We start from the raw sequence: 14,844 nt of genomic DNA on the forward strand, positions 1-14,844 counted from the left end.
ATTTTGTCATATGGTCAGATGAAACCATTCTCCCAATCTTCTTCTGGATAATCCAAATGCTCTCTAGCAAACTTCAGACAGGCCTGGACATGTACTGGCTTAAGCAGGGGGACACGTCTGGCACTGCAGGATTGGAGTCCCTGGCGGCGTAGTGTGTTACTGATGGTAGGCTTTGTTACTTTGGTCCCAGCTCTCTGCAGGTCATTCACTAGGTCCCCCCGTGTGGTTCTGGGATTTTTGCTCACCGTTCTTGTGATCATTTTGACCCCACAGTTGATCTCTTCAAACCAAGCTGCTTACCTATTGCAGATTCAGTCTTCCCAGCCTGGTGCAGGTCTACAATTTTGTTTCTGGTGTCCTTTGACAGCTCTTTGGTCTTGGCCATAGTGGAGTTTGAAGTGTGACTGTTTGAGGTTGTGGACAGGTGTCTTTTATACTGATAACAAGTTCAAACAGGTGCCAATAATACAGGTAACGAGTGGAGGACAGAAGAACCTCTTAAAGAAGAAGTTACAGGTCTGTGAGAGCCAGAAATCTTGCTTGTTTGTAGGTGACCAAATACTTATTTTCCACCATAATTTGCAAATAAATTCATTAAAAATCCTACAATGTGATTTTCTGGATTTTCTCATTTTGTCTGTCATAGTTGAAGTGTACCTATGATGAAAATGACAGGTCTCGAGCATCTTTTTAAGTGGCAGAACTTGCACAATTGGTGGCTGACTAAATACTTTTTTGCCCCACTGCATCTCCCTCACTAACTTTAAGCATCAGCTGTTTGAGCAGCTTACCGATCGCTGCGTCTGTAAATAGCCCATCCAATCATCTACCTGCCTCATCCCCATATTTGTTTTTCTGCACTTTTGCCCACCAGTATTTCTATTGCACATCCTCATCTGCACATCTATCACTCCAGTGTAAATTGCTAAATTGTAATTAATTCCCCACTATTGGCCTATTTATTGCCTTTACCTCCTCATTTCATTTGCACACACTGTATACAGATATTTTCTATTGTGTTATTGACTGTACATTTGTTTATCCCATGTGTAACTGTTTTTGTCGCACTGCTTTCCTTTATCTTGGCCAGGTCGTAAATGAGAACTTGTTCTCAACTGGCCTACCTGGTTAAATAAAAGGTGAAATAATTTGTATTTTAACTTATAGTCCTCCCTCAAGCACCCTCTTCATCCCTCCCTCTTCTCCTCACTTTGTTGAGTAGGTCTCGTAGCCCATCAGCCATAATTCCCTTCTTAACGCTGCGGTCAGCACTGGTGACCCGGAAGGGCTTAGGTCGAGGAGTCCCGACAAGAAGCTGCTGGGTCATGGAGGCACTGGCTGATACACTGGCTGTCACACACCTGGTGGAGATACATACACAGTCAAATTATGTCAAATCTATTGGAAAACGATGCTGACTCTATGACTTATGTCCTACGATGTAAAAAGAAAAACCCATTAAACATTAGTGAAAGCATTCTTATGATAACCAATAGGGCACATCCCCTTAGTGATGCGGAATCAGGCTCTTACTTGGAGAGTGAGGCAGGGGACAGGAGACTGAGGGACTTCATGGCATAATCCATCCTTTGGATCCTCAGCTAACAGCGTCTGAAGATTCACCAATGTGGTCTTTATTGCTGCAGTTACAACATATCACCAACAGGTGAGGCTATCACCACACTGACTGAACATGGCACTGGTGGAATTATTTTTTACCAAAAAGTATTTCTTATGGTAGAAACATGACCGACATGAACACACAAGCAAGCCATGACTACAGCTCCAAACAGTAATATTGCTGGAGAGAAAAGGCAACCCTTGACAGCTCACAAACAGACAATATGTTGGGTCACATGTGTAGGCTACAGCAGATACTCGAGATGTCAGCTACCATAATGTAGTTCACCACAGCTAGCACTTCATTATACTTTAATGGTCTTGTGATTATTACCCATCTGTCCTGAATGAAAAACAGTTTTATAAAATTAATGTAAAGTAATTCTACAAAATAAATACACTTTGTTAATTAACTCCTGAAACATTCATTCCTAAAAATGTGACAGAAAACAGAGCGGACAGTTGTGCCACTAAATCTCTAGTCTGTATTGAGTTTGGGTTACCTTCTTTGGCTTGCTCTCCCGTCTCTATGAAACAAAAGGTCCAATATCTAAATCACTAAATCGATAGATCCTTGATTTCTCCCTGTCGTCTCTTTTTTTGCTCCCTCTCCCTCTTGCATCACTTGTTCTTTCACCTTTGTTCTAATCTGTCGACTGTATGCAGTCATTTATATTGAGCAACTCTACACCCTCCCACTATCCCGCCCCTATAACTGTAATACCCTGCAATCTGATGTGTGTCACTTCTATTCTCTAGTCGGTCTTTCTACTTTATGCTTGAAACTTTGACGTGAATGAGTGAATTCCCTTGCCAGTAAAAAGAGCAGAAGCCACTTCTTAAATCGACACAGTGTGGGTCTGTCCTCTGATATAGCCCCAAAGCATTTTGTCTGATCAAACTTGATTACCACAGTCTAAGACACGCAGTGAGTAAGTGAAACTGTGGTATAGGTTAACACTATAAAGTCACGCTATAAAGTTTCCAAAAATAGAAACATGACAAATCCCAGCCCTGTAAATCACTAGATGCCAAGAGTAATAAAAGCGTCTGCTAAATGGCATATATTATTATTATTATTAATGGGCCAACTGATACGAGTCCATCAGTAGGCCCACAACCTTGCGGTTGTTATCTGACCAATGTATCACACACGTCACTCATTGTCTTGCGTCAGATGGCCACCTGCACGGACTCCCGGCAACAGCCTCATCACCTTAGAATGATGGAATCTGACAGAACCCAATGACACATCAATTGAATTATACATCATAGGGAGTGCCCTGCACTTTCAACTTCATCACACCACACACTTTGCAAAGCCCAGGTCAGATGTAGCTCTAGATGGTATTGTGTTGACTCTATGGGTCGTATTTCAACTGTGGTAAATCAAAAAGAGGCAAAGTATGTAGACAGGATTCATCTGACTCAAACTGAGGTGTGAGACAACAAAACCATCAATACAATCACAGATCATCTTCAAATCCCTCATTATTGAGTCTGATCAGATCTGAGCTAAAACCCTCCACCCGAGAATAGCAGTGCACACTAGCAGTGGCGTTTTTGGGGCAGCCACTGATGTACACACTTGTCCTTTGACCTCATGTCTGGTGTGGTCCAATGAAACCTCAGGGTCACTGGGGATGGAGGGACAGTCTTGGCTTTCACGTGTTGAGGGACTGAAGAGACATTTTACAGAACACAGTGTCAAGACCTCCTGCAGTCCTTTAGTTTGGTGAGAAATTACTGGACTCTTTCACAATTTGCTCTCTCTTGCCAGTTATTTCACACACTGTCTGTGACCCTCTAGCTTTTACACACAGCAATTCCTCACAACAATACAGAGCATTCACAAGCACACTCGACCACAAGAACATTTAGAACAAACATACACACTGAAATGAAAAGACAATTCAACTGCATCTCAAGTCGAAAACACACACACACACCTGGCCATGTACGCTCAGCCAAATAATAAAAGTACGTAAATGGATTAGGGACAGAGAGGAGTGCAGGAGAGTGTGATAAAATGCTTAAGTTCATTGAGATGACAATGTCCTGCTGTTTATGCTGTGCCGTTACAACACACACCTCATTACACAAGCCAGAGGCACATTATTAAACACAGTGGCAGGATTATCTTCACTATAAACCCTGACTCAGTTATACAGCTAGGGTAACTCGGGTCACAACACCAAGTTACCACCTCAGCCATCTTGCACTGGGTCAAAAATAGGTCAAGTGCCGTGGTCAGGACTAGCCCTTGATCATGACTCTCAGTTCCATTACGTTACACTTAAGTGTCATTGGACAAAGGCGTCTTCTGTACGAGGGAGTTTTGTTAAGAGCTCCAACGCTCGGTCTGAACATTAACGCACATTGCTTGCGGTACAGTTTTGGATGCATAGGGACCTTATCTTTCATATCAACAAGAAATCATTTTCAAAAAAGAAAACATTAAATTATACACCTTTATAGGGTTAGTGTCCCCACAAGTCCATATCTCCATGTCTCAGTGCAGAGGGACCAACTGTGAAAAAGCCGGTTAAAATAGTGTACATACAGCAAGTGTGTTTTCTGCATTTGTGAAATTATTTCGATGTGACATGAAAGTAACGGGCTTTATATTTCTAGAACCATAATGAAACTGAGATTCAATTCACGTTTAGATGGAGTATTTGGCTGCTAGAGCCAGTCTACCTCTGAAAAGAACCTAAGGTTCTTGGACTTTAAGGAGTAATGGTAACCTTGGGCTCCTTAAGAGTACATCTTGGCCTAGGTCAGGAATCGTCAAAGCTCAACAACCTAGGCTACTGTACATTAGAATGTGTGCAATGTGTATTATGGTGGTGTGCAGATTTAATCTGCACAATAACACACATTTCATGATATACAATGTCAAACTCAGGACCATGTCCATTCTATTCAATCAGTGCACACCAAGTACCTGCTATATTAGGCCTACTATTGAGAAGTCTTCAATTCATTATTTGATTGTCAGGGGCATATGTAAACCAAAAACTTACTTTTTGGTATTTCTTTGAGTCAAAAAGCATCTCCTTACGGCTGTCTGGAGAGTGTCATCCACCTGGCCATCATTGGCAGCACCTGCTTTAATCACATGATAAATTAGAGCTAAATTAGAGCTACTGTGCTGAACATAGGCTATAAACACTGACGTACATTAAATGTGTTCTTAATAAGTTTGACAGGACCAGAGGGTGTATCCGTGAAAATTATTCTGGTATTTTAATGCATGGTTTATTAATTGCTTCGTCCGACGTTGTGTGAATAACGACACCATGTGGACAAATGTCAAATTACCTTCCAACACCCGTGAGGCTGCTCTCGGTCGAGGCACTGAACCGGCATATCGTCTAATGATTCCCGAGGCCGTCGACGCTATCAGGAAGGTATTCGATCTCATGTCCTGCTTAACCGCTCTGATGCACCTCAGACCGCTTCGGGGTAGTAAACAATGGGCTACAATAAATTGTCAACTACGGTCTCGGTTACGCAGGAAAGTGACCAAATATTAGGCCCCAAGGTTCAGTGACTCATCTGTATTTTCTTTTCAAATATCCGTTTCTATTTCTAAAAATAGCTCTTAACTTGTTTTGTCAATGTTGGTAGTGTAGTAGACTACACACGACAACAGAAACCAAAAGGGGACCGATAGCCTACATTTGGGCTAGATCAGTTGGCTCATTATAGGCATTTATTTTATTCTTCAAAAATGTATGCAGATATCGTACAGATTGTGCTTATTAATCGATGATAAAATGCTTCTCATAATGAACATCGTATATTGAAAGAAAACATTATACTATACGCTACTTCTGTATAGCCTATGGTATGGTGTGTGTATATATATATATATATAGCAGACCTTTGTTGAACAATTAAGGCATATACTATATTTCCTTTCATAAGCATATGCTTTGATGAACACCATTGTGTTGTGATCGCACACCATAATCTCAGACATTTTGTAGTCTGTACATTAGCTCACCCCATCCAGTACTAATGTTTCTTTGTAATCATTTGCTCATAATCTGAGTTTAGTAATGGTGTGCGATGTATAAAAAAATTAACTGTCAGAATTGCTGCTTAAAGAAGCAATCAGCAGTTACTACATCTATTTTGGGATTTATAAATTAATGACATGTACACGGGGGTGTAATGCACCCCAAAAATCAGAGGGGGCACAAAGTATGTAGGGATGGCTGGGGATTGGTCCTGAGTTGGGGCTTGGCCCCAATCCATAAATTGGACAATTTTAGCATTTTTCAAACACCTGAAACAACTTTTTGTCTTGCAATTTAGAGCCATAATCATTATGCTTAAATATATTTTTAAAATATGTATATTTTTCTGCATATCTCTTGAGCATTTTAAAGAATTGACATGTTTCTTTGCATCTCTGCTAAATTATGGGTAAAGATTTGAAAGGAATATGAGTTTTATTATGTAGGTCTACATTTAAAAATTGCTTGCTTTTCTCAAGTCTACCAACCTTGCCAGCAAGCATGCCAGCTAAGATAGTTAGACAAGCTAGCTCGTCCAACTTAATTGATGACTTGAAATGGCTTCTTGATACCTAGTTATGAGGCTGGGAGATTGAGAACCTATCTGGGCTAGCTAAACCCATGTTCATAAAATTGCAAGTTGGCTAGTAGTATGGCAGAGCAACAACAACTATATATACATTTACAGTATTTTAATTAAAAATATGTAATCAGGACAAATCTGAGGGGTGACATGACCCGATGGGCATGACACCTCTGTATGTACCCAATGATTCTTCAATAATATAACTTAATGCCTCATTGTCATACCCCTTCAGAACCTTAAATATAAGCTTGTTTTACTCCTATATATTTTTTAACAAAGTAAACAAACACTATATAGTCTCAAACATGGTTAAAACTATACTTTTGATATCATGGATGATCAGTCCATACACTTTTTACCGAAGGGGGCAGGGAGTCACTTTGTTATTGTTTCTACTGCTGATTGCCACTTGAATTATCCAACTCACTTGGGATCAGGGCCATAACCAGGGTCTGAAAAAAAGTATTATAATATCCACAACATTTTAAACTAATTTACTGCATTTCTATACAATTTTTAAAAAACACTATGATGCTATTTGGAGAACAGCAAAAATGAATCCAGCCGTCATCACATTGGATGCTTAAGTCACCTCAGTCGATCTACAAACACATTGGCTATTAGCCAATCAATTAGACGCTACACATTAACACGCATTAACTCAGCACCGGGATTAAAGACAATAATTGAATACTTTAGAGGGATCTGTTGGCAGAAAAAACATGTATTAACAAAATGTAAACAAATATGTTTGCTTTACAGAACAATTTTTTTTTGTTGCAGTTTTCCTGCTAATTTCCTGCATTCTACACATTTTGCCGTGACCTATGCCATGTTAATATATCGGAGCGAGAATGATTAACAAATTCAATGGGGGCCTCCTGGAGGTCAGCCAGTGCCCCCTGGGTACGTACCCTGCGTGCCCGGTCGGTAATTTGGCCATGATTACTACAAATTCAGATAGCTGGTTAGATTAACTAAACCAATTTACCAATCTAAAAAAAATGTAACTGACACAGGTAATTGTGTGAGTGACGTATAGCACAGTTTCGCTGACGCACAGGCATGTTTCCAAATTGTACCTTGTGTATTCTACTATTCTTTTTTTTCTTCAATTAAGAACATTTAAACCAAAAGTGAAATGATATTAGACAACAATATGACAAAGTGACAGTAACAGAGGAGCGTAAAAAAATAATAATAATACAATTATACAATAAATAAGTCATAATAAAGAGTAAAATAAAAAATAATAATAATAATGAGACATTGGATTATATGGTCACCTGCCGTAAGCTACATATTATACATTACGTGTGAAACGTTATATACAAATTATATAGAGATTCAGTCAATGTGATGTGGGTGGAGATTCTCCATATAGTCAATAAAAGGTTGCCAAATTCTGTAAAATGTATTCTACTATTCTAACTCTGAACATGAAGTTAAGTTCATGTTACTTTGACAAAAAAAAAATATATATATATATATATATATTTTACATTCGAAAAAATGACAGATGTTCCGACCTCTGTGTTTTCATATGTAGCTACTGCCCTGACTGGGATCAAGTATAAATCAACTAGATGGATGATCACTAAAACAGGGGGCTCTGTTTGTCTCTGAGGTCAATTTCCTCCCCGTACCATTGTCCTGTTGTCAAAGACCCGTTGGGAATGACGCAGTGTGATAATGCTTATTCCTTAGTGCTTTATTGGTTACTGATGCTTGAAATTAAAAAACACCTCTGACGTCAGTGCAGATTTAGCAAGCAGTACACAGAAATGAGGTTATATGATCAGATTTTATTTTGCAACCTTTCCTTACATTGTTACACATACAAACACAATAAACACAATTCAAATGGTTCCCTACCTATTACAATGTCATGAGACCATCTGCTTGTAAATTAGTATTTATGCTCACTGTAGTGGAGACAAAAGACCAGCTTCATCTTATATTTGATCAGTGACATTTAACTGGCAAAATGTGTCATTCTTTTTACATAATGTTTTAGTACAGGCAGTCAGTGGAACTTTTTGGCATAAAATGAGGTAAGAATTATGCAATATAAAACAGATAAAGGGTAACATTTATTAATGACTTCAAGATGTCTTTTCCTCTAATAACAACACTTGATTCATCCCCATGACCTATCCATCCCTCAACCTGCTTTTGTAAACCCACAACCCTGGTGAGGTGAGAATTACCCCCTAGCCTTTGCCAATGTGACCCCAGCCCTTATTTCCTTTTGCCGATGCGTGCCATCAGCTCTGCATTGGCAGCAGCCTTGGCTCTCATGTCGTGGTTCTTGGCCAGGTCTATGAGGACACTGAGGATGCTGGTGGGGACATCCAGGGACAGGGCAAAGCGAGACCCTTGCTGGGCTCTCTTGGCGACCTGGGAGGCCGGGCGTGGGGCTCTGGTCTCCCGGAGGGTTGGGTGAAACTCTAGGGGGAGCAGGGAGCCCAGAATGCCACTGCGGTTTATGATGTTGACAGCCACCAGGTCACTTTCTGTGTCTTCTTCTCCCATCCTTTGGCACAAGCTGCACAATGGCAGCAACAGAGCCAGGCTCAGACACATACGCATGCCTCGCATGGTAAGCCCAGTTGATCTGAAGTAGGAAAGGTGGAGAGAGAAGACGGTCAATAACTCAAAATCTCTTGCTTTAGAGTGAGAATTGTCCTACAATTTTGAGGCATTTGTTAATTTGTTCTAAATATACCATGGTCCTTGTAATGATGGTAAGGCACACCATGAATGTTTTCTCCATGCTATGTAGTTACCACAAATAATGGTTACCCACTGGGATGTATTTACATATTAGTGGTCCTAACAGACGCATAACTGGTTGAATTAGTGAAGAAATGTAGCTTTGGAGTACATCAGACCATTCAACACCTGTTCAATTGATAATTAAAGACATTCTGGTTCCTTAGAATTATTTTTACAATCACATTTACTGTGTAAGTTGTTGTTCATCCTAGGAAAGTATAAAACACAATGTAAGCATCAGTAATAGGGACTTACCCAATGCCCTGGCTTAGAAGTAGTAAGGTCCCCAAAAGTCACCTCTTAGATGCAGGGTGGTGGCAAAGTTATTTAGTTTTTTTTGTTTCCCTCTGTCCTCTTCTGGTTCTCACAATATCTCTGTCAGTTTTGCCCAGCAAGTAGAGGAGCGACCACTGTAATGCAAGCACAGATTTTCAACTGGACTTCTCTCTTGTTACCCAAGACTCTATCTTCCTCCCTCTCCATCGTCCACGTGTCACTGCACCGTCACATCCAGCTTTCCCTCTCTGTTTATCTTGTACATCTCTCCGTCCATTGCCCTCCCATCTCATCTTGTCTCGTCTCATTTCCTTTTCTGCCACAGTTTGATATCATCCTCTTAGTCTAACAATAACGTGATGGTAATTGCATTTTTTTTTGCTCTGTCTTGATTGGATATCACCCCCACCACCACTCTAAAAATACTGTATATTTATCTCTTACAAAGAGATAATAAACACGTTTTCTCATGCTTTAGACAGAGATGCTAGATTAGTAATAATTTGGTGGGTGCTTATATTTGTGCTATTTGACACATGTACAAGTGCGTCTTATACGCATGTTAAAATACCATAATCATTTTTGTGTTCATTTTTAGGGTTAATACCTCTGGTCCTGTCAACTACTAAGAACACAAATGTGTTTTTTGCATATCCCAACTCCCCCTGAGACACACTTGGAGAGTTGGGTCAGCCATCAACGGTGACCCTGGAGCGATTAGGGTCTTGCTCAATGGCACATCGACAGATTTCTCACCTTGTCTGTTCAGGGATTCAAACTAGTGACCTTTCAGTTACTGGTCCAACGCTCTAACCACTAGACTCCCTGCCACCCACCCACATATATATTTTTTTATCAGTATGACAAAAGAAAGACCATATGCTTTGTACACTTTTAGGTTGACCAAGAGTCTTTATGATACAACATTTCACCATCCTCAAACAATAGGTCCATGGGTATCAAGTAACAACACTATGGAGCCCTGACCTGTTCACCGGACATGCTACCTTGTCCCGGACCTGCTGTTTTCGACTCTCTCTCTCCCTCTCTCTATCCCTGTCTCTCTCCCTCTCTACCGCACCTGCTGTCTCAACCTCTGAATGCTTGGCCATGAAAAGTCAACTGATATTTACGTGTTGCATCCTCTACAGCCACTGTGATTATTATTTGACTCTGCTGGTCATCTATGAACATTTGAACATCTTGAAGAACGATCTGTCTTTAAATGGCCATGTACGTTTCTTTTCACCAAGCAAAGCCAAAATAGGCCTGGCCACCCCTCAGAGCCTGGTTCCTCTCTAGGTTTCTTCCTAGGTTCCTGCCTTTCTATGGAGTTTTTCTTAGCCACGGTGGTTCTACATCTGTATTGCTTGCTGTTTGGCATTTTAGGCTGGGTTTCTGTATAAGCACTTTGTGACATTTGCTGGTGTAAAAAGGGCTTTATAAATACACTTGATTGATTTTTAACTATGGTATTTGAAAAGAGAATCAAACACTGAAAGATGAATGCAGATCTCTATCTTTGATTTTGAAGTTATCGTGATTAACGTTTTACCTATGTGATTATCTTCTTTTCAGAGTGGAAGTTTAAGTTCTTCTACTCAGATCAGATTGACTTCACATCAAGGGCCATTCGACTGTCACAGCATTTTGCCACTCAAGATCATCCTGTCCTAGAGTACTGTGACAGCAAAGCCACTCTACTGACAGATTCCTTCTGTCAATCCTGCCAACAGTAAACTGGAGGGTGTATGCAACTAGGGTTTCACTGTAACTGAGTTAATCAATCCAACAATGAGATCAACTGATCAATGACATACAGTAGAGTCACATCCAAAATGATTGGCGCACTTGTTAAAGATGAGCAAAAATGACTATAAATGATACAAATACAGATAGATATATTGTATGCAATAGTATTTAATACTACAATAATGTCTCAGAGAAATACTTTTTGTTTAACATGTTAAAAAAATACATAAAAAATGGGTGTCAATGAATGGCACCTGTAACAATTCTAATGAATGAAATCAAACACAATTATATCTGCATTCATTTTCTACTTTTAATCTCAGTTTAAGGAACTGTATTGTGAACTTTCATGGTTCCTGTTTCACTGAGGTATAACAATTAGGTAACACACATGTAAAATCCATTTGTCATCCATCACAATGGAAAAAGGCAAAGAACTCACAGATGAAAAGAGATAATGGTTGTTGACTTTCATAATTCATACAAAGGATACCATTTAAAAAATAAATAAAACGTATACTATTTACCACTATTAGGGCAATAATTTAAGAAGTTTAAAACCACTGGAACAGGGAGAAGGATGCTTCAGAGTGTTTATTAAAAGACCAAGGGCCACAGTCAGAGAATTACAGAACTTCCAAATCTACAATTAGATGCCACCTCCATGCCAATAGGAAATATGCAAGGGTTGCCATAAAAAAAGCCTTTATTGAGAAACCAACCTATTAAATGCCTGGACTTTGCTAATCAGCATTGGCACCATTGCTATGGTCAAATGAGAAGAAAAAAGAGCTATTTGGCCACGCAAACCAATGTTTTGTTTGGCGTCGAAAGAAGGATGCATGCAGAAAAGAACATCCTACTGTATCTACTGTAAAACATGGATATTTGATGTTGTGGGGCTGTTTTGCTTCCCCTGCTCTTGCGGCCCTTGTTAAGGTCAACGGCATCATGAACTTTATCAAGTGCCAGGACATTTTAGCCAAAAACCTGAAACCTGGTCGCAAGGGGATCTTTCTGCAAGACCATGACCTGAAGCACACTCAAAATCCACAAAAAAAATGGTTAATTGACAACAAAATTGCCATCCTTTGGTTTGACAGGTTTTTTTGACAGGTTTTTAAGAGGGCAGTCCATATGCTCAGACCAAAGGATATCAAGGATCTGCAAAGATTCTGTATGGAGAAATTATCTGTGATCCCTCCCAATGTGTTGTCCAATGTCATAAAACATAGTCTAAGTGCTGTTGTCCTCGCTCAAAGTATAAAAACCGGGATGTCAAAAATGTTGACCAATATTAGTTGGACTTTTTTTGTATTAATTGTTAAACATCTCTTTTTCTCTGAGCAATTGTATTAGTATATAAGAATATCATTATTTTGAGCATACGATATACACTGAGCATTCACAACATTAGGAATATCTTTCTAATACTGAGTTGCACAAGAAAGAGTTCCATAGTGTCATGCCCTGACCTTAGATATCTCTGTTTTCTATATATTTTGGTTAGGTCAGGGTGTGACTAGGGTGGGTACTCTAGGTTTTTGTATGTCTAGGTTTTTTTGTATGTCTAGGGGTTTTGTATGTCTATGTTGGCCTGATATGGTTCCCAATCAGAGACAGCTGGTTATCATTGTCTCTGATTAGGGATCATATATAGTCAGGCCCTTTTCCCCACTTTGTGGTGTGGGATGTTGTCACTGTAGTTGTCTGTCAGCACTATATTGTATAGCTTCACGTTTCGGTTGTTATTTTGTTCGGTGATCATTCTTTTAATAAAGAGAATGTACGTATACCACGCTGCGCCTTGGTCTCCTTCATACGACGACCGTGACACAGGGATGCTGGTCCATGCGGACTCCAATGCTTCTCGCAGTTGTGTCAAGTTGACTGGATATCCTTTGGGTGGTGGATCATTTTTGACCTCTCTTATCATCACCCAGTGCCTGAGCTTACCTCCGCTGTACCCGCACCCCACCATACCCCTGTCTGCGCATTATGCTCTGAATATATTCTACCATGCCCAGAAATCTGCTCCTTTAATTCTTTGTCCCCATCGCCTTTAGCCGCACTCTCATACTACTCCTTCTCTGTTCCGTGGGTGATGTGGAGGTAAACCCAGGCACTGCAAGTCCCCAGGCACCCTCATTCGTTGACTTCTGTGATCGAAAAAGCCTTGGTTTCATGCATGTCAACATCAGAAGCCTCCTCCCTAAGTTTGTTTTACTCACTGCTTTAGCACACTCTACTAACCATGATGTCCTTGCCGTGTCTGAATCCTGGCTTAGGAAGGCCACCAAAAATTCTGAGATTTCCATACCCAACTATAACATTTTTTGTCAAGATAGAACTGCCAAAGGGGGAGGAGTTGCAGTCTACTGCAGAGATAGCCTGCAAAGTAATGTCATACTTTCCAGGTCCATACCCAAACAGTTCGAACTACTAATTTTAAAAATAACTCTCTCCAGAAATAAGTCTTTCACTGTTGCCGCCTGCTACCGACCCCCCTCAGCTCCCAGCTGTGCCCTGGACACCATTTGTGAATTGATCACCCCCATCAAGCTTCAGAGTTTGTTCTGTTAGGTTACCTAAAACTGGGATATGCTTAACACCCCGGCAGTGCTACAATCTAAGCTAGATGCCCTCAATCTCACACAAATCATCAAGGAACCCACCAGGTACAACCCTAAATCTGTAAACAAGGGCACCCTCAGAGACGTCATCCTGACCAACTGGCCCTCCAAATACACCTCCACTGTCTTCAACCAGGATCTCAGCGATCACTGCCTCATTGCCTGTATCTGCTACGGATCCGCAGTCAAACGACCACCCCTCACCACTGTCAAACGCTCCCTAAAACACTTCTGCGAGCAGGCCTTTCTAATCGACCTGGCCCGGGTATCCTGGAAGGATATTGACCTCATCCAGTCCGTTGAGGATGCCTGGTCATTCTTTAAAAGTAACTTCCTCACCATTTTAGATAAGCATGCTCCGTTCAAAAAATGCAGAACTAAGAAGAGATATAGCCCTTGGTTCACTCCAGACCTGACTGTCCTCGACCAGCACAAAAACATCCTGTTGCGGAATGCAATAGAATCAAATAGTCCCCGCGATATGCAACTGTTCAGGGAAGTCAGGAACCAATACACACAGTCAGTCAGGAAAGCAAAGGCCAGCTTCTTCAGGCAGAAATTTGCATTCTGTAGCTCTAACTCCCAAAAGTTCTGGGACACTGTAAAGTTCATGGAGAACAAGAGCACCTCCTCCCAGCTGCCCACTGCACTGAGGCTAGGTAACACGGTCACAACCGATAAATCCATGATTATCGAAAACTTCAACAAGCATTTCTCAACGGCTGGCCATGCCTTCCTCCTAGCTACTCCAAACTCGGCCAACAGTTCCGCTCCCCCCCCCCCGCAGCTACTCACCCAAGCCTCTCCAGGTTCTCCTTTACCCAAATCCAGATAGCAGATGTTCTGAAAGAGCTGCAAAACCTGGACCCGTACAAATCAGCTGGGCTTGACAATCTGGACCCTCTATTTCTGAAACTATCCGCCGCCAATGTCGCAACCCCTATTACCAGCCTGTTCAACCTCTCTTTCATATCATCTGAGATCCCCAAGGTCTTCAAAGGGGGAGACACCCGAGACCCAAACTGTTACAGACCTATATCCATCCTGCCCTGCCTAAGGTCTTCGAAAGCCAAGTCAACAAACAGGTCACTGACCATCTCGATTCCCACCGTACCTTCTCCGCTGTGCAATCTAGTTTCCGAGCCGGTCACGGGTGCACGTCAGCCACACT

At 41.0% G+C, this 14,844-nt stretch overlaps 1 protein-coding gene across 4 annotated transcripts in view; it reads right to left on the minus strand.

The window, feature by feature from the left end:
- The window catches only part of LOC124020506 (cell death activator CIDE-3-like), an 11,818-nt gene extending 7,089 nt beyond the window's left edge, over nucleotides 1-4,729 (minus strand). Inside the window, exons 1-3 of one of the 4 annotated variants that reach the window (XM_046335762.1) lie at nucleotides 4,647-4,729; nucleotides 1,534-1,640; nucleotides 1,211-1,361 (exon numbers count right to left, since the gene is read on the minus strand). In XM_046335762.1, coding sequence (XP_046191718.1) covers nucleotides 1,211-1,361; nucleotides 1,534-1,586 — 204 coding nt within the window. In that variant the 5' untranslated portion in view covers nucleotides 1,587-1,640; nucleotides 4,647-4,729. Of the gene's footprint in view, nucleotides 1-1,210; nucleotides 1,362-1,533; nucleotides 1,641-2,123; nucleotides 2,264-4,646 lie in introns of those variants that run through there. The other 3 variants (XM_046335768.1, XM_046335755.1, XM_046335750.1) reach the window with 3 other exon arrangements.
- Between the last annotated feature and the right edge of the window lie 10,115 nt (nucleotides 4,730-14,844).

Source organism: Oncorhynchus gorbuscha, linkage group LG03 (genome assembly GCF_021184085.1).
Source record: "Oncorhynchus gorbuscha isolate QuinsamMale2020 ecotype Even-year linkage group LG03, OgorEven_v1.0, whole genome shotgun sequence".
Lineage (NCBI taxonomy): Eukaryota > Metazoa > Chordata > Actinopteri > Salmoniformes > Salmonidae > Oncorhynchus > Oncorhynchus gorbuscha.